At 38.9% G+C, this 25,474-nt stretch overlaps 1 protein-coding gene across 1 annotated transcript in view; it reads left to right on the top strand.

Annotated features, from left to right (window-relative positions):
• The window catches only part of Fgf10 (fibroblast growth factor 10), an 86,312-nt gene extending 63,181 nt beyond the window's left edge, over positions 1–23,131 (top strand). The window contains exons 2-3 of the mRNA XM_021180795.3: positions 4,994–5,097; positions 20,458–23,131. Of these exons, the coding sequence (XP_021036454.1) occupies positions 4,994–5,097; positions 20,458–20,655 (302 nt within the window). The 3' untranslated portion in view covers positions 20,656–23,131. The remainder of the gene's footprint in view (positions 1–4,993; positions 5,098–20,457) is intronic.
• Positions 23,132–25,474: the final 2,343 nt, after the last annotated feature.

The following is a 25,474-nucleotide window of genomic DNA, read 5'->3' as shown; positions in this document are numbered from 1 at the left end:
GGTGAAGAAGAACAGATTAGCTCAGGTCTTTCTGTGTATGTAGCCATGAATGCCACCACAGAAACCTACCTTAATCGTGGGTCTCTAGCCATAAATGTCATCATATAAACCTACCTCACTCTCATGACTCTATCTAAACCTTTGGTATATTACTAATAGCAGTTTTATTTAATAAAGCTTAACACTGTAGAAAGAGTAAAGGCTTTGGATCTAAATATCAAATCAACTATATTCAAGACAGTATATGCCAACTAATTTATATAATTTTGCCAAAGCTTTCTCCAGTTTGCAAATAACACAAAGCTTAACTTTGATATATTTTGTTAAATTAATTGGGAATTTGAGTCATATATAAAAGAACAACGCCTATGAGGGGCCTTTATTTGTGTTACTTATTATTTTCAAATAAATTTAAAGGATTTGGAGATACAGCTTAATGGCAACATAAAAATATTTTGTTGTCTTCCATTGATCAAAAATGAACTATTGCTTAAATTAAAGATCCTACATGAAAAATAACCTTTTAACATCATGTTCAAAATTCCTCTACTTATAATTATATTAGCTAATAGTTGAGCATATATTTAAATTTTATTAAAAAGACCCTCTAGATTTACAATAACTTACTTATAACTGATATCAAATATACCTTACAATTGATTTTTTCTTTGAATTCATTTTGAAGTTATCTTCAATTTCATGTTTGTTTTAGTGATATATGAACTTATTGATTCATAATTTCACAAATAGGACTCCTAGCAAAAACAAAAATTGTAGATTTCAGAAATGCCCCCATTTTGCCATGCACAGTCAATTGATTCTCTTGGCATTCTTGACTATCTACCAAGTGTATATTATGAACAACATGTATCTATTACAGTTCTTTAATGAATATGAATTATAGAGGAGATAAATCCCAATGTGATTCTTAGGGGACCAAATGCATAGCCATGACCTGCTTCATACTTCTCTGTGTGGCTACTCAAACTCTGATGTACACAATTGAAAAGTGAGGGTGACCAAGATGTTCTTCCATGTTAGCATAGAGTAGATCAGTTTGAGGCTCTACAATTAATGGGAAAGAAGGAGAGGTTTAACTTTAAAAGGTTAAAATTGTAATGCCATTAAACTAAACATGACATATTTCAAAATATTGATTAAAACTATCAAAGTATCTAAGTATTTTAATTGTCCTTGGGCTTGGTAATAGATATCTTTACCACTGAGCCATTTGTCTGAGTCTCCAAAGCTTTTAATAGAAATAATTGTAGCATCATATTGGTTGCAAAAATGGAGAGAGGTTCCACATACCCTTCACTCACTCTTAAGCAGGAGACTCTTTCAACTGGCATTGCATTTTATGTAGACACATACAAATATAATAGCAGCTGATCTAACAAACCTCAAAAAATTCTGGAGTTCCTTTCCAAGAATGATCTACATATATCTCTAATCTCTATCTATCTATCTATCTATCTATCTATCTATCTATCTATCTATCTAAGACACCTGCAGACTTGGTTCCTCCCAAAGAGGTGTTCACATACACGGGTGCTTGCAATAAATTCAGCCACTGTCTGGGTCCTATGAAGCTTTCAATTATGAATTGATGATCTGTGGTACAACCCAGACTTACTTTCAGAATTCAAAAGGGCATTAAATCACCTAAGTCTTTCCTTTTGTTCTATTTTGAAAGAATAGCAAACCTCCTTTGAAGGCAAAGGCAAACTAATTCTGATATAATCATCAAGCAATACACATACATTCTTTAGCATTGTATGATGGCCCTTAAATATGTACATTTTAATGTCTCAATTTTAAAATGCTTTAAATATTTATATGCTTGCCCAAACTAGATATAAAGTTAAAAGGGGGGGGGTCAGTCCTTTAAATACTGAGTTCCCATTTGAGGTAAAACACAAAGAGTTCCAAGTGTATTTTATTTAGCAGATTCTCTGACATGTTGTGTGCCAGAGTCTCCAAACAGACAGCCATGGATTTGGTGATATTCGTACCATCTTGTTTCCTTTGTTCAGCTTGGTCTCATTTTTTGTTTGTTTGGTTTTTTTTTTTTTTTGAGACAGGGTTTCTCTGTGTAGCCCTGGCTGTCCTGGAACTCACTCTGTAGACCAGGGTGGCCTCGAACTCAGAAATCTGCCTGCCTCTGCCTCCCAAGTGCTGGAATTAAAGGCCTGTGCCACCATGCCCGGCTTTGCACTCCCTTCTTTAGAGGCACAGAGGCTTAAATTTTTACATCACATCGGAATGCCACGTGCTGTCTAATTAGTATCTTCTCCTTGTCATAAGTTTATTAAAGTTTACCCCCCTCTGAAACTCTGACATTTTCCCAAGTGGCACCCCAATATCATTGGGAGAATAGCATGTTGTCATTTAATAATGAGTTATATTGCTAAATGGTTTCTTTAGAAACCAATTGTAGGAAGGAGAAAGAGAAGGAAAAGGAAAATAACCAGATGTGAAGAGAAAAGCCACAGGACTGAACTTGTCTTGACCTTGTATGTGCGCTATATTATGTATCTTTATCATTCAGTTTCTAATCTATAACTGATGACAAGAATGGCAATACCTCCTTGATGAACAGTTATAGATATTACAGTCATTCACCACAAGAGAGCACTTTTTAAATTATTCAAATGAATATGTGTATGAATACCCTGAGGGCAACAACCAGCATAGGGTAATGTAAAAGTAAATTTTTTTCACCTGATGTAATTGTTGTCTGGGAGGCTTATTGCCTTCATCTGCTAGGCCTAGAATGTTTGCAGCCTCTGAGACTTGTTGCTGAATAAACTCACCCTTCCTTGCTCTTTCTAAGCTCTACCTGGCTGGTTCAACTCAGATGTTCCGGATCAAAGTCCTCTCTCCCAGATGACTTATTCAATTTGGCTTTTCTCTCTGCGTTGCTCTGCTTGGCCTCAAACTAACTCTAGCAATCTTTTCTAATATTCTGGCTCCTTCTCATTCTCTTGCTCATTCTGTCTTTCCCTGTGTCTAGCTTGTTCTCTCTTCAATCGATCTCTATAAAACTCTCCCAGTAAAACTGCCTCCTCCCTCTCTGAGCTGCTCTACTCCCACTCTACTGCACTGCTCTCCACGAGCTCTACTGTATCCTTTGCTGCACTCTCTTCCTCCTGTACTGCCTGCTCTACCTTAAGTCACTTCCCTTTGCTCTCTCTTCTCTTGAGAGTTGAGCATATTCTGTCCCATCAAACTGTTCTTTGATCCATCACTTGTTCATCCACTCAATTTGACATCACTTTCAAACATGGGTGGTTCCTTCTACAAACTCACTTTATTTACTTTCATCATTTGGGATTAAAGGTAAATACTAAGGGCTTGTCTGTATTCCAGTCAGAGGGATTAAAATGTGCTAAGGGCAGAGCCACACTCTAACTAGAAATAGGTTCAAATATCCTGTAACAGGTGATAGGTATTAATGATGTAAACATTGTCCCAAAGTGCACCTTAGAATCTGGCCTTGCAAATGCAATGGGATCTTACGTTAATGAAGATTGTGTTGTATGAGGCTAGACATTTCCTCTACACATGGATAGAGGTTTTCCTGCACAAGTCTCCTTTAATGTCAACTTAGTTATTCTCTCATTTCTTCTACCTTTTAGTAGTCTAACCTGGAAAAGAAAAAGAGAGAAAACATTCAAGTTCTGAGTATAAGCCATTTGTTCCATTGTGGGAAAAAAAAAAAAAAAACATCTGAGGATACATTTTATATACTACATTTAAGATGGTGTGTGTCATGTTAGGTGATACACAATATGTGGGAACTTACGATTTCCTTCCACCACATTAGCTAGCTAAGCCAACGAAAGTTTATCTGATGTATGGAAAAGTTTCATAACTTTAGGAAGAAGTTCCAAGTTTCAGAACTATTAGGAGAAAACTTGCCTCTAATACTAACAGAAGCTCTGAGAGCTAGGCAAATTATAATCATTGTTTTATGGACCTTCTTCACTGCAAGATTCTGTGAGGAAATATTATGTTGGCCACTTTTCAAATGATGCTGAGACGTGGGGCAGTCTCTTGACTTCTGTGGGCACTTCCCAATAGATGCAGAGCCAGGAGTCAAATGCATATACCCCATTTCCAATGTTACACTCTCTTCACTTTCCTGCTCATCCAGCCTGAGCAAGCTCTATTGCAAGTAATGAAGTCAGTTTTATTCTGAGATCTTAGGCAAAACAGGTGGGCTTTTGCATTCTGGATCAAATGACTTTTCCCACATATGCCTATAAACTTTTCAAAGAATATCATCATTGCATACACCAAACTCTGCCTTTTACTGGAGGAAGTGGTCTTGTTTGCTAATTACTACTTCTGTCCATTTCCCCTTCCTTCTAGAAAAAGCGATAATCCCTTAACCTGGAGTATTGTATCTGCTTTTGTAAGATGGTGTGGATGCTGAGACAAGTCTCTCTGTACCTCAGAATGTCAACACGTTGGTCAAAGAAATGAATTTATCAGTTAAAATGCAGCCAAGGGATTTAGTTTATCTAGATGTGCTCCAAAGGAAAAATAGTTTACCATTGTTTTTACAGATTGAGGTAAATCTGACAGATCATTGACATATGCTACGGATTTAATTTAATACCACAGTACAGATGTAGGCTCTGATAAGTTTTTTTTTAAAAATCTAGGCTAAGATGAGTAGTTTCAATATTTATGGGGTTGAAATTGCAGAGGTTGCAAAGGAAGCATTTTAATTAAAACAGCATTCGCCTGTATATGCTCAGAGTACAAATGGAGGGACAACCTCTCAAAGCTTCACTACTGGTTTCCTATACTCGCTGGGGTTTTCAACACATTCAACAGTTTTGGCTCAGTTTGGCTATCCCATTGTTTGTCTTTTGCCTTGAGGATAATAGAAAATGTACTTTATCATTTGTTTTGATTCTTATCTTCTCCCAGCTAAACATGATGACCCTTTGCAGCTCAACTTTGTGATTGTGTGTTTTAGGTGTCCTAGAGATAACATCAGTGGAAATCGGAGTTGTTGCCGTCAAAGCCATCAACAGCAACTATTACTTAGCCATGAACAAGAAGGGGAAACTCTATGGCTCAGTAAGTAGTCTGATTTTGTTTTCAAAGCACATTGTATTGTTAGTACCAAAGATTTGGATGGTTTCCTAGAGAAGACACTGAATGGCTTTGCTGTCATTTGATCGCTACTAATAGGATTTGCAGCATCTCAAGGGCTGGCAAACAGCTTGTTCAACTCTATAATCTCCCGAACTGTTTGCCAATGAGTCTACTAAACAGGCCATTACTAACATTTGTGAATGTTCAGAACTGCAAGCCAATCAGGCTTTCACAGAAGCATCTGGATGAAATACTGTAGAGACTAGAGATGACAACTTGGAGAAGAATCACTTAAAACAAAAACATTGGGTGGAATGGAAGATCATGCACTATGAGTATCTGCCATAGCTGAAGAGTAAAACCACAGCTCAGATGCTGTGTACTTTGTTAAAATCATAAATAATGAAACATACCTCGGAATTTCACATACCTAGGTAATAGTGATTAAATTTTAACTATGCATGAACATTATAGACATTATGTAAAAACAAAATATTGTCCTCACAGTAGGGTCTAATTCTACCAAAACAAAAACAAAAACAAAAACAAAAACTACATGTAATAATAAAGGATACTCTTTTAGTAAGGTCCTCATGTGCCTTGGGTAGACTGATAAGTGTTAAGTACTTTGAATATGACCTCTTCAAATTCAAGTTCAGTTCATTTAGAAAAAGTCTTTTTGACTGAGACCTCACATAAAATAATAAGTATTTAGAATTAAAATCACAGTCATAATAATTAAAACAGTATCATTTATGGTATATGATTTAAACTTTTAGAAGAAATGTCTTAATTAAACATGTGGGTAGCTACTGTGTGCCAGATACTGGTTATCCTGCCTCCCAAGGATATATAAGGAAGAAGTTTAGAATAACAAGTGGTGATTGGTGATGTACAACTCTGGTCACACCACTTGGAAGGCTGAGGCAGGAAGATCACATATTCTGTACTAGTGTAGATACATAGAAGAACCTATTCCCAGACAAAGCAAAACAACTCCTTCATTCATGTGAATGCACACATATACACACATACAGAGAGAGAGAGAGAGAGAGAGAGAGAGAGAGAGAGAAGAGAGAAGAGAGAAGAGAGAGAGAGAGAGAAGAGAGAGAGAAGAGAGAGAGAGAGGAGCAATCTTTGACTTCAAGCATTTTATACTATATAGGGGAAACTGTCAACAAATACAAAATAGTTATAGAACAACTAGCTTGTATTGTAAGAAAAGACCATTAGTAGTACAGTAGCCTTGTGATGACGGCAGAACTCTGCTTCAATCTCTTAATTGCCATTTTAAGTATAATACAAGCAGGACAATTAATGACTATGGATATGTCTTGCAGTTTTAATCCCAGCACTATACTAAACATCACTAAATGAATTTAAATTTTTCTAAATTCCACCATAGAGGAATACATGGAATATAGATACATAAACTTTTAATTATATTTTTGGAGAATATATAGTAACATTTGACACGGGTATTTAATAAGTACATCATTTTCTAGGGAGATATTGTATACTTTCACATTTTTCATAGTTATCAAAAATTAACTTTCAATATGTAAATTTACTTTCTTAATTAGTATAAGGGTAGTCAGTAGTTCTTAAACCTGAGTAAGCTACAAAATCAGTGCGAGGCTTTGTTAAACAGCATAATGATGGAACACAGTCCCATACTATCTGATTCAAGTTTAAGGACTAAGGATTTATACATTCAAGGAGGTGCCCACTGCTGTCTGTGTTATTGGTTTTGAGTTGAGAACCATACGTCTTCAAATGATCTAGCTTTGTTTTTTATTCATATCAGCTCTGCTGTTAAATGACAAGCCAGTCATACCAGGACAAATCCTGGTATGAGGGCCACAGGAATTTTAATTCAATTTCTTCATTGCATATTATTCCCCCAAGAAGCCTAAAAAGGCAGTAAAACATTTTTTAAAACAGCTCTATTTAGGGCTTTAAATTCTTACCACTTTGAGAAAATAGTGTTTTTGCTTTTGGTTTTATTAAGCATGTTTAGGGCCTTGCCAGATGGCCCAGCCTATAAATCTTCGTTCTCTCAAATCTAACAACCTGGGTTCAATCTCCAGAACTCATATGGTAGGACAATGATGACCTCCACAGTGGTCTTCCTGCTTACACACACTCATTTATTTGCCCCCCATACACACTCATGCACGCGCGCACACAAACACACAGATACACACATACTACCAACACTACCACCAGCACCACCAGCACCACCAGCACCACCAGCACCACCACCACCAACAACAAAATAAACATATCTGCTTATAATTTTTCTTTCAAAGGTGTCATAGGCATGGAGAGATGATGGCTCAGTGGTTAAGAACACTTGCTGCTCTTGCAGAGGAGCCAAATTCAGTTATCAGTAACCACATGATGGCTCACACCATAGGTTCCAGGCCATAAAATACTCTATTAACATTCTTAGGTAGCAGACATGCAGGTAATCAGAAAAATACACAGGCTGAACATCCATACACATAAAATAAATCACTTCTAAAGTAAACAAAACAAAACAAACAAAAGCAAAATATATCTGAATCCAGACAGTGGCCTGCACATTAATTTTCAGCGACCTAAGGCTGAGGTAAGAGGACAACTTTGGATCAACAAAGCAAGAGGTCTTGGTCTTTTAAAAATATCAACTAAACTAAAAGTCCCTTCTTGTTCCACTGTATCAGAGTCAGGATGTAAGAGTGTATTCGTATACTCTTTGAAGAGGTACTTAAATATACACATACTATCCAAAGGCAAAATAATACAGAATCATCTAATGTAAGTTAGCTTAAGAAAATAAAGTATACAATTTAAGTTGTGAGAAAAGATGAAACCAATTTTAATGATTAAAACATGCTTCTTTTACAATGTGGTATCAAGAGAGTAATAACCCACTCTCAAATGAACTATGACATTAAAAGTAATGACATTTTCTTATCAGTTACCCATTCCCTTCTATGCTGACATACCTCCTGTGCTTTGTGGATGCCTCTTCTTGAGCTATATTCTCTATAAGTCTCTTCATTCCACCTGTTCGTTTGAACTTGTTCCCCAGGTACTCTATCCTATTACCATATTGCCTAGATATTACCTAGATAGGCTCACTGTCTGAAATGACTATTATCTGGTATTTCTATCATCGGTGTGTTTGCTGCCAACCTCCTACTAACAGGTTGTAACCCGGAAGAAGGCTGAGTTAGCCACCTCTCTCACTATGCACACAACATCTAGATCCACTCGGGTTTCCAGAGCACTACAATGCAAAAACTTATCTACCTCCCCAGTAGCTCCATTAGAAAACATGTTCTCTGCTTCTAGCCCACATAAGAACTAAATATCTAAAGAGTATACTGCTAAAAATCAACGTTGCATACTAGTATGCATCTACATGCCAGGAGATAACACTGAGATTCTTATTTTTGTATTATTGTTTCCAAAATGATTTCTATTGATTACAGAAGCCTGCCTGGAAGAATCTCTGAGCAAACACATGAGTGATTGGTGAAACTTTGTCTGTATTATTCTCCTTGAATATTTTCTTCTGTTCATTTATGGGGAATGTCTATCTTTCTTTCATTTTTCAGAGCAATACTATCCTATGTTGCAAGGTTTCTGTTGAACGATAGACCTGAGCAAGTCTTGAGGATGAATTAGTCTCGTCTTCAAGTATCATGATTGACGAATCAAATCAATGTCTCAGATGAGCACAGAAAATCCAAAACCTTTCCTTAATCCACCCTAATTCAATGTGGGATCTTGTTTTACCTAACTCTTTTACAATCCTATGGGTGGAACAACATTATGAACTAACCAGTACCCTGGAGCTCTTGACTCTAGCTGCATATGTATCAAAAGATGGCCTAGTCGGCCATCACTGGAAAGAGAGGCCCATTGGACATGCAAACTTTATATGCCTCAGTACAGGGGAACGCCAGGGCCAAAAAAATGGGAATGGGTGGGTAGGGGAGTGGGGGGGAAGGTATGGGGGACTTTTGGGATAGCATTGGAAATGTAATTGAGGAAAAGATGTAATAAAAAAAAAAGACATGCAGAAAGAAAAAAAAAAGAATTACTCACAATGCAGTATGATCTTATTCACCACCAACTCCTGGCCCTGTCTCCATCAAGATACACTTCCACCTCCTTACTATCTCAATTCACTTTGGTGCTACCTCCTTTTTAAATAACTCATGGGTTCAGTTGTATGCTGTTTAAACAGTCCTAGGTGTAGATTCACCTACTAGTGTGGTAGACATACCTGCATCCACACCCTCAATAGTAAACTCGCTCGCCTCTCTGGAAGCCATCAGCTGTCCACAGTATCTTGGTTAGGGATGAAGCCTATTAATGCCTTCCTAGTCCATGATACAGTGTTGACTGCCTTGATCTGATGTAGTTTTGTTAGATAATCACAGGTGTGGTACGTCCTTGATTGCAGTAGATGATACTATGATACTCCCAGATCCTTATGAAGGTGGGTGTAAGAGCAGACTAATGAGTCCATGACATTTACTCTCCACTGACATGTTGTCAACTACCATCCAATACAATACACAATGAAACTTCTCTGGTGAGATCTAAATGGTGTGCTAATCCACCAGGAGAGACAGAGGAGATTTACAGGAAAGTTTGATGTTTTGTTCATTTCACAAATTAATACCAATAGGTACAGTCTTGGGTCCCATGCGCTCCCCAATCATGAATCCTTGGCCAGATTTATAGTATCAAGTCTATGTTTCCTCCTGCGAAATAGGCCTTAAGTATAATCAGAAAGTGGTGGTTATCCTCATAATATTTGTACCACTATTGAATTTGTGGGCAACTCTTGATACATCAGTCATTACGGTAATTTACAGAGTTCACAGACAGGTAAGACTTTCTCTCAGTATCCTGTATAGCACCTTCCAATATTATGAAAGCAAGCAGTAGAGAGAAATGTCCTTCATTAGTACAACCTAGATTTCCTAATCATTAGGACTTAGGCTTATGCTTATCTCATGAACATCTAGGTCTTCCTCCAGAAATTATAGCTATGGCACATTTCAGTTACATCTCAAGTGTCAAGACATCTGAGGTGAGAAAGCTGAATCAGGCACACTTCATTTTTAAAAATATTACTCTTTAAATTCATTTTGGAGAGGGAAAAAGCATCAATTATGGAATCTCCAATATGAAATTATTTGAAATAATCCAAATCTTTATTTTAAAAAGTTTAAACACTTGTTTGGTCTCTGTCTCTCTGTCTCTCTGTCTGTGTTTGTGTGTGTGTGTGTGTCTGTCTGTCTGTGTCTGTGTGTGAACATGAGAAGGCAGGTACATATTGCAATACACACATGTAGAGGCCAGAAGACAACCTGAAAGAGTTGTTTCTCTTTATCCATCTTGTATTTCTCCGAAATGGAAATTAAACCATTAGTCTTTGAAGCAAGTGTCTTAACTAATTAACTGTCTTACTGGCCTCTTCTTTTACTCTTTAAACTATATAGCACTTTAGTAAGTGTAAAACACAACTCTATTTCTTGAAAGCCATATATTTCAGACAAATGAATAAGAAGTAAAATTAAATATGTTCATAAAAAGATTTAATATTTTCAATACAGATTTTTTTATTTTACTAAAAGACTTATCGTAGATAATTTATTTTTCTTCTTTATATCAGTCTTTATATCTATCGTTAAATGGATTTTGTATTTAATAGTACTTTATAGATGAGAAGCACACACTACTATAAAACTCCAAGAATGGAAAAATAAACTGATAATGTCAGTATAAGCATGTGGTGTTTCATTATGTTCCCAGCAATTATCTATAGGACAGAAACCTGAATTTAACTTCGTGGCCTGGATCAATGGCTCAGTGATTAAGAATAGTTACTGTTCTTTCCGAGGACCGAGATTCTGTTGCCAGCACCCATGTAGTGGTTCACAATAGTCTGTAACTCAAGTTTCAGGGGGATCAGATACCCTCTTCTGACCTAAGCATGCTCCTGCTAGAATGTAATACACTCAAACTAATACAGGCTCATGCACGTATAAATAAATTTTAAAAATAAATAAATAATTTAAGGATAGAAAATATAAAGATTCCTGAGATGAAAGAAATTGCCCAGTTGAGGCCTCTATCTTCAGTGTGTCATGGGGCCCTTTTTTTTTTTTTTTTTTTTTTTTCTTTTTTTTTTTTTTTTTTTTTTTTTTTTTTCATTTTTTTTTATTACATAATTTCCTCAATTACATTTCCAATACTATCCCAAAAGTCCCCCATAGCGCCCCCCACTTCCCTACCCACCCATTCCCATTCTTTTGGCCCTGGCTTTCCCCTATATTGGGGCATATAGAGTTTGCAAGTCCAATGGGCCTCTCTTTCCATTGATGGCCGGCTAGGCCATCTTTCGATACATATGCAGCTAGAGACAAGAGCTCCAGGGTTCCGGTTAGTACATCATGTTGTTCCAACAATAGGGTTGCAGATCCCTTTAGCTCCTTGGGTACTTTCTCTAGCTTCTCCATTGGGAGCCCTGTGATACATCCAATAGCTGACTGTGAACATCCACTCCTGTGTTTGCTAGGCCCCGGCATCGTCTCACAAGAGACAGCTATATTTGGGTCCTTTCAGCAAAATCTTGCTAGTGTATGCAATGGTGTCAGCGTTTAGAAGCTGATTATGGGACGGATCCTTGGATACAGCAGTCTCTAAATGGTCCATCCTTTCATCACAGCTACGAACTTTGTCTCTGTAGCTCCTTCCCTGGGTGTTTTGTTCCCAATTCTAAGAAGGTGCACAGTGTCCACACTTTGGTCTTCATTCTTCTTGAGTTTCATGCGTTTAGCAAATTGTATCTTATATCTTGGGTATCCTAAGTTTTGGGCTAATATCCACTTATCAATGAATACATATTGTGTGAGTTCTTTTGTGATTGTGTTACTTCACTCAAGATGATGCCCTCCAGGTCCATCCATTTGGCTAGGAATTTCAAAAATTCATTCTTTTTAATAGCTGAGTAGTACTCCATTGTGTAAATGTACCATAATTTCTGTATCCATTCCTCTGTTGAGGGACATCTGGGTTCTTTCCAGCTTCTGGCTATTATAAATAGGGCTGCTATGAACATAGTGGAGCATGTGTCCTTTTTACCGGTTGGGACATCTTCTGGATATATGCCCAGGAGAGGTATTGCTGGATCCTCCGGTAGTACTATGTCCAATTTTCTGAGGAACCTCCAGACTGATTTCCAGAGTGGTTGTACAAGCTTGCAATCCCACCAACAATGGAGGAGTGTTCCTCTTTCTCCACATCCTCGCCAGCATCTGCTGTCACCTGAATTTTTGATCTTAGCCATTCTGACTGGTGTGAGGTGGAATCTCAGGGTTGTTTTGATTTGCATTTCCCTGATGATTAAGGATGTTGAACATTTTTTCAGGTGCTTCTCTGCCATTCGGTATTCCTCAGGTGAGAATTCTTTGTTCAGTTCTGAGCCCCATTTTTTAATGGGGTTATTTGACTTTCTGGAGTCCACCTTCTTGAGTTCTTTATATATATTGGATATTAGTCCCTTATCTGATTTAGGATAGGTGAAGATCCTTTCCCAATCTGTTGGTGGTTTTTTTGTCTTATTGATGGTGTCTTTAGCCTTGCAGAAGCTTTGTAGTTTCATGAGGTCCCACTTGTCAATTCTCGATCTTACAGCACAAGCCATTACTGTTCTATTCAGGAATTTTTCCCCTGTGCCCATATCTTCAAGGCTTTTCCCCACTTTCTCCTCTATAAGTTTCAGTGTCTCTGGTTTTATGTGAAGTTCCTTGATCCACTTAGACTTGACCTTAGTACAAGGAGATAGGAATGGATCGATTCGCATTCTTCTACATGTTAACAACCAGTTGTGCCAGCACCATTTGTTGAAAATGCTGTCTTTCTTCCACTGGATGTTTTTAGCTCCCTTGTCGAAGATCAAGTGACCATAGGTGTGTGGGTTCATTTCTGGGTCTTCAATTCTATTCCATTGGTCTATTTGTCTGTCACTATACCAGTACCATGCAGTTTTTATCACAATTGCTCTGTAGTAGAGCTTTAGGTCCGGCATGGTGATTCCACCAGAGGTTCTTTTATCCTTGAGAAGAGTTTTTGCTATCCTAGGTTTTTTGTTATTCCAGATGAATTTGCAGATTGCTCTTTCTAATTCGTTGAAGAATTGATTTGGAATTTTGATGGGGATTGCATTGAATCTGTAGATTGCTTTTGGCAAGATAGCCATTTTTACAATGTTGATCCTGCCAATCCATGAGCATGGGAGATCTTTCCATCTTCTGAGATCTTCTATAATTTCTTTCTTCAGAGACTTGAAGTTTTTATTATACAGATCTTTCACTTCCTTAGTTAGAGTCACGCCAAGATATTTTATATTATTTGTGACTATTGAGAAGGGTGTTGTTTCCCTAATTTCTTTCTCAGCCTGTTTATTCTTTGTGTAGAGAAAGGCCATTGATTTGTTTGAGTTAATTTTATATCCAGCTACTTCACCGAAGCTGTTTATCAGGCTTAGGAGTTCTCTGGTGGAATTTTTAGGGTCACTTATATATACTATCATATCATCTGCAAAAAGTGATATTTTGACTTCCTCTTTTCCAATTTGTATCCCTTTGATCTCCTTTTGTTGTCGAATTGCTCTGGCTAGGACTTCAAGTACAATGTTGAATAGGTATGGAGAAAGTGGACAGCCTTGTCTAGTCCCTGATTTTAGAGGGATTGCTTCAAGCTTCTCACCATTTACTTTGATGTTGGCTACTGGTTTGCTGTAGATTGCTTTTATCATGTTTAGGTATGGGCCTTGAATTCCTGATCTTTCCAAGACTTTTATCATGAATGGGTGTTGGATCTTGTCAAATGCTTTTTCCGCATCTAAGGAGATGACCATGTGGTTTTTATCTTTGAGTTTGTTTATATACTGGATTACGTTGATGGATTTCCGTATATTGAACCATCCCTGCATCCCTGGGATGAAACCTACTTGGTCAGGATGGATGATTGTTTTGATGTGTTCTTGGATTCGGTTAGCAAGAACTTTATTGAGGATTTTTGCATCAATATTCATAAGGGATATTGGTCTGAAGTTTTCTATCTTTGTTGGGTCTTTTTGTGGTTTAGGTATCAGAGTAATTGTGGCTTCATAGAATGAGTTGGGTAGAGTACCTTCTGTTTCTATTTTGTGGAATAGTTTGTGAAGAACTGGGATTAGATCTTCTTTGAAGGTCTGATAGAACTCTGCACTAAACCCATCTGGTCCTGGGCTTTTTTTAGTTGGGAGACTATTAATGACTGCTTCTATTTCTTTGGGGGATATAGGGCTGTTTAGATCATTAACCTGATCTTGATTCAACTTTGGTACCTGATATCTGTCTAGGAACTTGTCCATTTCATCCAGGTTCTCCAGTTTTGTTGAGTATAGCCTTTGGTAGAAGGATCTGATGGTGTTTTGGATGTCTTCAGGGTCTGTTGTTATGTCTCCTTTTTCATTTCTGATTTTGTTAATTAGGATGCTTTCCCTGCGCCCTCTAGTGAGTCTGGCTAAGGGTTTATCTATCTTGTTGATTTTCTCAAAGAACCAGCTCCTTGATTGGTTGATTCTTTGAATAGTTTTTCTTGTTTCCACTTGGTTGATTTCACCCCTGAGTTTGATTATTTCCTGCCGTCTACTCCTCTTGGGTGAATTTGCTTCCTTTTGTTCTAGTGCTTTTAGGTGTGTTGTCAAGCTGCTAATGTGTGCTCTCTCTAGTTTCCTTTTGGAGGCACTCAGAGCTATGAGTTTTCCTCTTAAAAATGCTTTCATTGCGTCCCATAAGTTTGGGTATGTTGTGGCTTCATTTTCATTGAACTCTAAAAAGTCCTTAATTTCTTTCTTTATTCCTTCCTTGACCAAGGTATCATTGAGAAGAGTGTTGTTCAGTTTCCACGTGAAGGTTGGCTTTCTATTATTTATTTTGTTATTGAAGATCAGCCTTAGTCCATGGTGATCTGATAGGATGCATGGGACAATTTCAATATTTTTATATCTGTTGAGGCCTGTTTTGTGACCAATTATGTGGTCAATTTTGGAGAAGGTACCATGAGGTGCTGAGAAGAAGGTATATCCTTTTGTTTTAGGATAGAATGTTCTGTAGATATCTGCCAGATCCATTTGATTCATAATTTCTCTTAGTTTCACTGTGTCCCTGTTTAGTTTCTGTTTCCATGATCTGTCCATTGGTGAAAGTGGTGTGTTGAAGTCTCCCACTATTATTGTATGAGGTGCAATGTGTGCTTTGAGATTTACTAAAGTTTCTTTAATGAATGTGGCTGCCTTTGTATTTGGAGCATAGATATTCAGGATTGATAGTTCCTCTTGGAGGATTTTACCTTTGATGAGTATGAAGTGTCCCTCCCTGTCTTTTTTAATGACTTTGGGTTGGAAGTCAATCTTATCAGATATTAGAATGGCTACTCCAGCTTGTTTCTTCATGCCATTTGCTTGGAGAATTGTTTTCCAGCCTTTCATTCTGAGGTAGTGTCTATCCTTTTCTCTGAGATGAGTTTCCTGTAAGCAGCAAAATGTTGGGTCTTGTTTGTGTAGCCAGTTTGTTAGTCTATGTCTTTTTATCGGGGAGTTGAGTCCATTGATATTAAGAGATATTAAGGAAAAGAAATTGGTGTTTCCTGTTATTTTTGATGTTAAAGTTGGCATTTTGTTCTTGTGGCTGTCTTCTTTTAGGTTTGTTGAGGGATTACCTTCTTGTTGATTCTAGGGCGTGGTTCCTGTCCTTGTATTGGTTTTTTTCTGTTATTATCCTTTGAAGGGCTGGATTCGTGGAGAGATAATGTGTGAATTTGGTTTTGTCGTGGAATACTTTGGTTTCTCCATCTATGTTAATTGAGAGTTTGGCTGGGTATAGTAGCCTGGGCTGGAATTTGTGTTCTTTTAGTGTCTGTATAACATCTGTCCAGGATCTTCTGGCTTTCATAGTCTCTGGTGAAAAATCTGGTGTAATTCTGATAGGCTTGCCTTTATATGTTACTTGGCCTTTTTCTCTTACTGCTTTTAGTATTCTATCTTTATTTAGAGCATTTGTTGCTCTGATTATTATGTGTCGGGAGGTATTTCTTTTCTGATCCAGTCTATTTGGAGTTCTGTAGGCTTCTTGTATGTTCATGGGCATCTCTTTCTTTAGATTTGGGAAGTTTTCTTCTATAATTTTGTTGAAGATGTTTGCTGGTCCTTTGAGTTGAAAATCTTCATTCTCATCCACTCCTATTATCCGTAGGTTTGGTCTTCTCATTATGTCCTGTATTTCTTGGATGTTTTGAGTTAGGATCTTTTTGCATTTTCCATTTTCCTTGATTGTTGTGCCGATGTTCTCTATGGAATCTTCTGCACCTGAGATTCTCTCTTCCATCTCTTGTATTCTGTTGCTGATGCTTGCATCTATGGTTCCAGATTTCTTTCCTAGGGTTTCTATCTCCAGTGTTGCCTCATTTTGGGTTTTCTTTATTGTGTCTACTTCCCTTTTTAGGTCTAGTATGGTTTTGTTCATTTCCATCATCTGTTTGGATGTGTTTTCCTGTTTTTCTGTAAGGACTTCTACCTGTTTGATTATGTTATCATGTTTTTCTTTAAGGATTTGTAACTCTTTAGCAGTGTTCTCCTGCAATTCTTTAAGGGATTTTTGTGCTTTCTCTTTATTGTCTTCTTCCTTTTTAGCAGTGTTCTCCTGCATTTCTTTAAGTGTGTTATTAACGTCCTTCTTGAAGTCCTCTATCATCATCAGGAGATATGCTTTTAAATCCGTGTCTAGCTTTTCCGGTGTGTTGGGGTGCCCTGGACTGGGTGAAGTGGGGGTGCTGGGTTCTGATGATGGTGACTGGTCTTGGTTTCTGTTAGTAAGATTATTACGTTTACCTTTCGCCATCTGGTAATCTCTGGGGTTAGTTGTTATCGTTGTCACTATTTAAAGATTGGAGCAGAAGCTGTGTTCCACTCACCAGCAGTCCCAAAATCCTGCGGCGGGGGTCGTGGGTAGCTGGCGGGTGTCAGGCAACCCTGCGCTCCCGCTACCCTGGCGCTGATCCGGCCGGGTGAGGCCTGTGGCCCTACTCAGGCTGGTTTCTGCTTCCCTAACTAATGCAGTCTCAGGTCCCGCGCAATTGGATTGGAGCAGAAGCTGTGCTCCCCTCACCAGAAGTCTTAAGATCCTGTGGCGGGTGTTGTGGGCAGTTGGCGAGTGTCAGCAGACCCTGCGCCCCAGCTGCTCAGGTGCTTTTCTGACCGGAAGAGGCTTGTGGCCCTGTGTGGGCCGGATTTCTCTCTCCCCAACCAGAGCAGTCTCAGGTCCCGCGTGATTGGACTGGAGCAGAAGCTGTGTTCCACTCACCAGCTGTCCCAAAATCCTGCGGCGGGGGTCGTGGGTAGCTGGCGGGTGTCAGGCAACCCTGCGCTCCCGCTACCCTGGCGCTGATTCGGCCGGGTGAGGCCTGTGGCCCTACTCAGGCCGGTTTCTTCTTCCCTAACTAATGCAGTCTCAGGTCCCGCGCAATTGGATTGGAGCAGAAGCTGTGCTCCCCTCACCAGAAGTCTTAAGATCCTGTGGTGGGTGTTGTGGGCAGTTGGCGAGTGTCAGCAGACCCTGCGCCCCAGCTGCTCAGGTGCTTTTCTGACCGGAAGAGGCTTGTGGCCCTGTGTGGGCCGGATTTCTCTCTCCCCAACCAGAGCAGTCTCAGGTCCCGCGTGATTGGACTGGAGCAGAAGCTGTGTTCCACTCACCAGCAGTCCCAAAATCCTGCGGCGGGGGTCGTGGGTAGCTGGCGGGTGTCAGGCAACCCTGCGCTCCCGCTACCCTGGCGCTGATCCGGCCGGGTGAGGCCTGTGGCCCTACTCAGGCCGGTTTCTGCTTCCCTAACTAATGCAGTCTCAGGTCCCGCGCAATTGGATTGGAGCAGAAGCTGTGCTCCCCTCACCAGAAGTCTTAAGATCCTGTGGCGGGTGTTGTGGGCAGTTGGCGAGTGTCAGCAGACCCTGCGCCCCAGCTGCTCAGGTGCTTTTCTGACCGGAAGAGGCTTGTGGCCCTGTGTGGGCCGGATTTCTCTCTCCCCAACCAGAGCAGTCTCAGGTCCCGCGTGATTGGACTGGAGCAGAAGCTGTGTTCCACTCACCAGCAGTCCCAAAATCCTGCGGCGGGGGTCGTGGGTAGCTGGCGGGTGTCAGGCAACCCTGCGCTCCCGCTACCCTGGCGCTGATCCGGCCGGGTGAGGCCTGTGGCCCTACTCAGGCCGGTTTCTGCTTCCCTAACTAATGCAGTCTCAGGTCCCGCGCAATTGGATTGGAGCAGAAGCTGTGCTCCCCTCACCAGAAGTCTTAAGATCCTGTGGCGGGTGTTGTGGGCAGTTGGCGAGTGTCAGCAGACCCTGCGCCCCAGCTGCTCAGGTGCTTTTCTGACCGGAAGAGGCTTGTGGCCCTGTGTGGGCCGGATTTCTCTCTCCCCAACCAGAGCAGTCTCAGGTCCCGCGTGATTGGACTGGAGCAGAAGCTGTGTTCCACTCACCAGCAGTCCCAAAATCCTGCGGCGGGGGTCGTGGGTAGCTGGCGGGTGTCAGGCAACCCTGCGCTCCCGCTACCCTGGCGCTGATCCGGCCGGGTGAGGCCTGTGGCCCTACTCAGGCCGGTTTCTGCTTCCCTAACTAATGCAGTCTCAGGTCCCGCGCAATTATGGGGCCCTTTTGGTAGACGAAGAGAGTAGAAACTCAGAGCTCTGGGGTCTTAGTTTCTGAACTAGTCTAGTTTTCTTCAAGAGCTGAGGGACATTTCTTCAGGTTTTGTGTTTAATTAACTGCAGGAAAAGATACTAAATTCTGAATTCAAGAAGCAGATGACAGAACATTCTTGACTCATCAAAAACTCTCTAAAACCATTGGTTACTTGAAGCAGTGCCAGAATTTTGCAGGTATAGGTGGATATCCCAGTGAGAAGGTTCATAATTATTTTGACAGGGTGATTAACAAAACAAAGAATTTTTTTGGAAAAAAAAATTGAAACAAGGCCTCATGTGGCAAGGGCTAACCTAGAACTAATTATTGTAGCTTTCCTCGTGATCCACTCACCTCTACATTCCAATCTCTAGTAGTCAGGGTTCTCGAGAGTCACAGAATTTATGGAATGTTTCTCCATAGGGAATTTTATTGTAATGTCTTAGATTCTGCACTCTAACTAACCCAATAATGGGCAGCCATGAATGGGAAGTCTAAGAATCCAGGAGTTGTTCAGTCCCATGAGCCTAGACGTTTCAGGGGGTCTTCTATATAAACTGGTATCTTGAAGAAATAGGTTCTAATAGATGTGCTAGCAAGTAAGGGTAAGTAGATAAAGAAGAGTGAGGCTTCCTCCTTTCAATGTCCTTATGTAGGTCTCTAGCAGAAGGTGTGGCCCAGATTAAAGGTGTGTACCACTACGTCTGTATTTGGAACTTGCTTTGTCACAGGCTGGCCTTGAACTCAGAGATCTGCTTGCCTTAGTCTCCTGGGATTAAAGGTGTGTTCTACCCAGCCTGGGACTAAGCTTTTCATGTCCACTATGCCTCAAGATCTCCACATCAAGATCTAGCTCAGAAGCCTGTGTCTTTCCAGCCTCAAAATCTGGATCACAGGTGTGCTGTCCATTTCTGGATTGTAGTTCATTCTAGATGTAGTACAACCAGGAATAGCCACCCCACAAACATTTGTATTATAAACATATGGCACCATGTTCAGCTAGAAGCCAGGGCCTTCTTCTTTCTATGTATGGACACTATCAAGTGAGTGACATCTCTAGTCCCCAAAGCATTTTCTGTATCTTAGCTTTAAATCATTCCTTGAATTGATTTTTAAGTAGATAAGATTTGTAAATGTGATAAGCCCATATTTCTGCTAATTCCATTTTTCTTATGAAAAACAAGATTATTAACACTCTCCTCTATAGCTAGATCATCATAAATAATGGTATTATAATGTCTACTTCCTGATAATCATTCTAGGCACATAAACCATGTTATATTTAAAGCATGTCAACTTTTTAATGGGCCAGAAGACACAGCACTGCTGCGGTGATTCATCAAAGATGGCTCATGTGTTTTCAAACACAGAATCTGTTTCGTGCTTAGGATTTTTGACTCTTCTATTGTTAGTTTTGTATATGAAGTGAGCACTTTATGTAAGAAAAAATAGAAGCTACAAACAAGACAATGGAGTGTAGATCATTACATAGCTTGTATCACATGGAATCAAGTATCATCACCATCTGAATAAATAACTGTGTTTCCCTTGCAGAAAGAATTTAACAACGACTGTAAGCTGAAAGAGAGAATAGAGGAAAATGGATACAACACCTATGCATCTTTTAACTGGCAGCACAATGGCAGGCAAATGTACGTGGCATTGAATGGAAAAGGAGCTCCCAGGAGAGGACAAAAAACAAGAAGGAAAAACACCTCTGCTCACTTCCTCCCCATGACAATCCAAACATAGAAGAAAACACTGTTGGTGGATGCAGTACAACCAATGACTCTTTGGACAGAAAGAGATAGTATCCTCACTGAAGACTGTAGCTCAAAAGGCAAAGACATAGCCCTGAATTCAGCTTGTTTAAAGGAAGGAAGGCTTTGGATGTTTTTGTACTCACTGCTGACATACAAAGTTCTTTTCACTAGCTCTGTGTCATTGTGTCATGCCTTATAATCAAGATAGAGGCAAATCAAGTTTGGATGGAAGTTATCCTCAAGTGAACAATATTGTGGCAGGGGCTGGGCTTTTTTTGTTTGTTTGTTTGTTTGTTTCATTTTTAAGTTTTTGTTTTTGAACTTCTGAGATAGAACTTAAAGGACATGGAATACTCTGTTGAATGATCTTTGGGAAAGTTATTTATGGAATATGAACACATATCAAAGACTTTCATTGCTCATTCAAGCCTGATGATTCAATGAGCAGTAAGACACGCAAGCATTTACTGGAAAGCACTTGGGTCATATCATATGCACAACCAAAGGAGCTTTGGGTGTGGCACCATGGAAGAATTGGATCAGATTTACAAATATAAACACAGTAGTATGAAACTGTCCTAACACAAATAGTATGGTATGCTTGTGCATTCTGTCTCCATCCTTTTCTATTTCCTTCTAAGTTATTTATTTAATAGGATGTTAAATATCTTTTGGGGTTTTAAAGAGTATCTTCAGTGCTGCCCTCTGGTTTACCTTCTCTCTCTCTCTCTCTCTCTCTCTCTCTCTCTCTCTCTTTCTCTCTCCCCCCACCCCCTCTGGCACCATACGCACATTCATGACAAAGTGTTTTAAAACCTTGGCAAACACTTCAGAAATAGGAGATGAGATCAAGGAAGCAGTATGAATGCCCCATGCGCTCTCAGTTGACTTAATTTGCACTTCTGCAATAAAAAACATCAGTGATGACTAAGGCAGAATTCTGCTATAGCTTATGTAACAGATATCTGTCATCATTTGTCAACATATATCAGTCCAGAGGGACCCTTACCTTACCTTACCTTAAAATATAGAAGGCCAAATTCTCTTATTTCATCTCCAAGAATATACTAAAAGAAGAAAAATGAATTGTTAGACTAACATTATTGTTTTTTTTTTCCTACTGATGATGGCTTGCCACAGGTCACAATGGCAAATGATGCAAAGGTTATCTGCACATACATGAGCCCTTTGTAAGGCCCACAGAATCCTTCTCCCTCAAAAGAACCAAAAAAGGAAATTTGGTATGAAGTGCAACTCTCCCTGGGGCTTAACCTGAGCAAATATATCCTAGTATATGAGTAACCATATGCTGACACCTGTTCAAGCTGAATGGTCTAGTCTTTACAGAACCAAATAAGCCTTGTTTTCTGTAAATTTAAAATGTTCTAGACGGTTCCATAATATAACCACATTGAAATTCATTTTCTTAGAAAAGGTATAGAAAGCAGTACGTAAGCGTGCCATGCACCCTCGCTCTGTAGATCACTAAATAAACATATAAGCCTTATTTGCAGTGTCTGTAGTGATTTTAAGAATGTAGAAAACACTTCTAAAAAAAATTTAAAGGATAACTCTAAAACGATATTGATGCTGCAGTCTTCTTTCTTGTTTGGAAACGTCTGTTCATTTTCATTGTTTGGATACAGTATTTTGATAGGAACAAAAAGACTCACCAAATGTGTCTTTTTACTAAAATTTAACCTCTAGAGAGGCTAGTGATTTGTGATCCTCTTCTAACTTATTCGTGCTGATGCTTGACCAGTACAAATCAGCTTTTAAAAATATTATTATTTAAGGTTGATCAGTCATTTTTAAATTACTTTTTTTTTTTTCAGAATGTTCCCACAGAGTAATCCAACACAGGTCATAATTTATGATTTCTTTGAAAAGCTTGTATTTCAAGAGAAAAGCACAGAGGCACAATGCTTTGGTTTATGGGTATAGGTTGCATTTCATGGTGTTCTTTCAACTTGTTTTCTGACAAATGGGATTTTTAAAATGTATACTTCTTGTGGTTGGATTCTGTATGTTAGAGTTTAATTGGTAACTGAGTCTAAAGGCTCTAATGTAATGCATCTCTAGAAGAACTAGGTATCTTTTTTTACTTTTATTTTAAAATAATAATTATACCTGACACATGACCATGGACCACCCACAACCAAAATTAAATGTTTGGGGAGACAAACTATAGTATTCAGTGACCAGGGTAACAGCAAATAGGGCAGACGTTGGATTCTTATTTCACTTTGCCATTTAGATTACTAAAGAGACTATGTGTAAACAGTCATCATTATAGTACTCAAGACATTAAACAGCTTCTAGCAAAATGTATCAAAGCTTGCAGAGTCCAAAAATAGAAAACATCTTTCCCCCTCTCCCACCCTACGTTTCCCCCTGTATATGTCCTAACAGAGATAAATACAAAAAGAATTCGGTAAGGAGAGCAGAGATTCTTCTTCATTTAATAAATGCATATTTGTTTGATATTAATAGAGAATTCTGGTCCTTTCTACAACTACTGAAAGAAAAGAAGTTCAAACCTAAATTTTGTGTGTTTAAAAAAAAAAAAAAGATTTTGTGAGTTCTGCCTCCGTGGGAAGTGTGGGCACTGCTCCACCATGCTGAAGTGTGTTAGCCACGGGTACAGAGCATATGACTGTTGACATCAGACTCCTTAAAGATACAGAATCGCTTCCCTTCTCCTAATCCTCAAAAGGCTGAACAGTGTATATTATGTTACATTTAAATAAAGGCAATAAAAATGCTGGGAAAAGAGAATAAAAGTACTGTCCTTATTTTATTTCCTTTCTTTCTTTTCTTTTTTTTCTTTCTTTCTTTTTTTTTTTTTTTTTTTTTTTTATTAGCCTAAAACTCTACCTGGTAATGAGATCAGCTCCAGGGCTGTGTGCATGGCAGGATGTGGTTAAATGCCCCACAGCCCCAAACAACAACAACAGAAAAAAAAAAAATGACTCAAACATTTGTAAGGTTTCTTTAATGTTTTACATGTGTGAGCCGGCTATCCTTACACTAATAACAACCAAATGCTTTCGGGTTCTCCTAACTACTCAGGTCCACCTAGTTTACACAGTGGATAAAGAAGAATGAATTGAAAACACGGATGGCTTGTGCAACAATGAGAGGCTCTTGGAGGAAAGCCAGGAGCTGCAAACGCTGACTTCCAGGGCATGGAAAAGACCAATGAATTTGATTTGAAAAGTAGGCAGAAAAGAAAAAAAAAAAAAACTGTAGTAATGCAAGTTGATTCCAGGGCTCCAGCAAGTTTGTGGACAGAGTGGAGGGATCAGTGTTCTATGGCACAATTCTAATAACTAGAGCATTGTTAATTCTTGGTTTGATTATTCAATAAAGTAAATTTAACATGTTTCTATCAATGAGAAGCTAGCCCTAAGTTAGTTTATATATGTATGTATGCACGTATACATTCATATATGCATATGTATGTACACCTGCATACATACATATATACATATGTATATGCATGCATACATACATACATGCATGGAGTTAAAAATATTTAAGAGATGATGAACTGTACTTTAAAATAGCACGTATGAGTTCAAACAAATGTGGAGACAAGAGCTTTGCCTACCTTTGCTATTTAAACTAAGCTGGAAAAACAGTTTACCTTGAAAGAATCCTGAGGCTCTCTGAATTCTTCCAGAATTGGAAAATAGAGCAGGAAGCACCTTGTCGTTTTCCCTCGTTTCCTGTAAGCTCACACTGACTGTAGATGGTTATGGGTTGCTCACTTCCAAGTGGTTTCTTTCCAACTACAAAACTCTGAACTTCCTTGTCTCAAGAAGAAAAATTGAAACACTGTTAAGTATGACTCCTAGTGCTCGGTTTTGACTAATTTACCAATCAGCATCGGGAGCAATCTGCTAGCAAGGGATCGTGAAGGGCCAGTCTTCATTCATGTGAGCACAAAGAGGCAAGGGACAGTTTCTGCAAGTTCACACACAAGAGTGAAGAATCAGCCACTTAAAGGAGGAAGAGAAGAGGAAGAAAGGAAATAATAAAAAGTAAATGGTAAAAATAATAATAAAATAAAAGGCAGGTATAAAAACTGAATAATTGCTAGTTACATGTGCTTAAAATAAACTATCTTATTCCTATATATTTTTAAACAACTCCAATTATCAGTCATTTATTTTTTCCAAATGAGAAAGATAGCAAGATTTTTAAATGAAAATAATATTTGCTTTGTTTTAAGCCAAGAATGGGACCCTGGATATAGTCAAGCTCTCCGTAGCTTTGCACACTTTGTAGAAAGATTAGTTGAATGAATTACAAGTTTTCAATGAGAAAAGGCTGGCCCTTCTAGTAAGTAACAACTAGTATCATAAAGATGCTATAAATACTCCTTTAAACGTCTTCCATAAACATGTGCTGATGTTCTTGAGTAATCAACATACAAAAGATTGAAAACCAGGTATCATTTGTTGTTTTAATTGCAGAATAAAAATGGAAAATAAACTGTGTTACATCTTTTAACGTATCTTCTATAGTTTACAACAGAAGACAAAAGAACTTTACAACCCAGATTCCTCTTTTCTTTTGCATATTAGGGGACACGTCAGAAAATTCCCTTCTAAGTAAACAATCTATTGAAACATATTTATAAATACCATGCATTAGTTAAAATGGAATGATCATGACCAAACTAGCAGGATCAAAGGAGCCGGTCTTATTTCTAAGTGGATAATAGCAGACATTGCCATGAGTCTCCATCGTGATAGCAGGGAAAGGCAACCGTCTCCAAACTCTGAGAGAAGCCATATGCC

Source organism: Mus caroli, unplaced genomic scaffold (genome assembly GCF_978045245.1).
Source record: "Mus caroli unplaced genomic scaffold, Mus_caroli_1 scaffold_15, whole genome shotgun sequence".
Classification (NCBI taxonomy): domain Eukaryota; kingdom Metazoa; phylum Chordata; class Mammalia; order Rodentia; family Muridae; genus Mus; species Mus caroli.
This window is presented reverse-complemented; position numbering and strand designations above follow the sequence as displayed.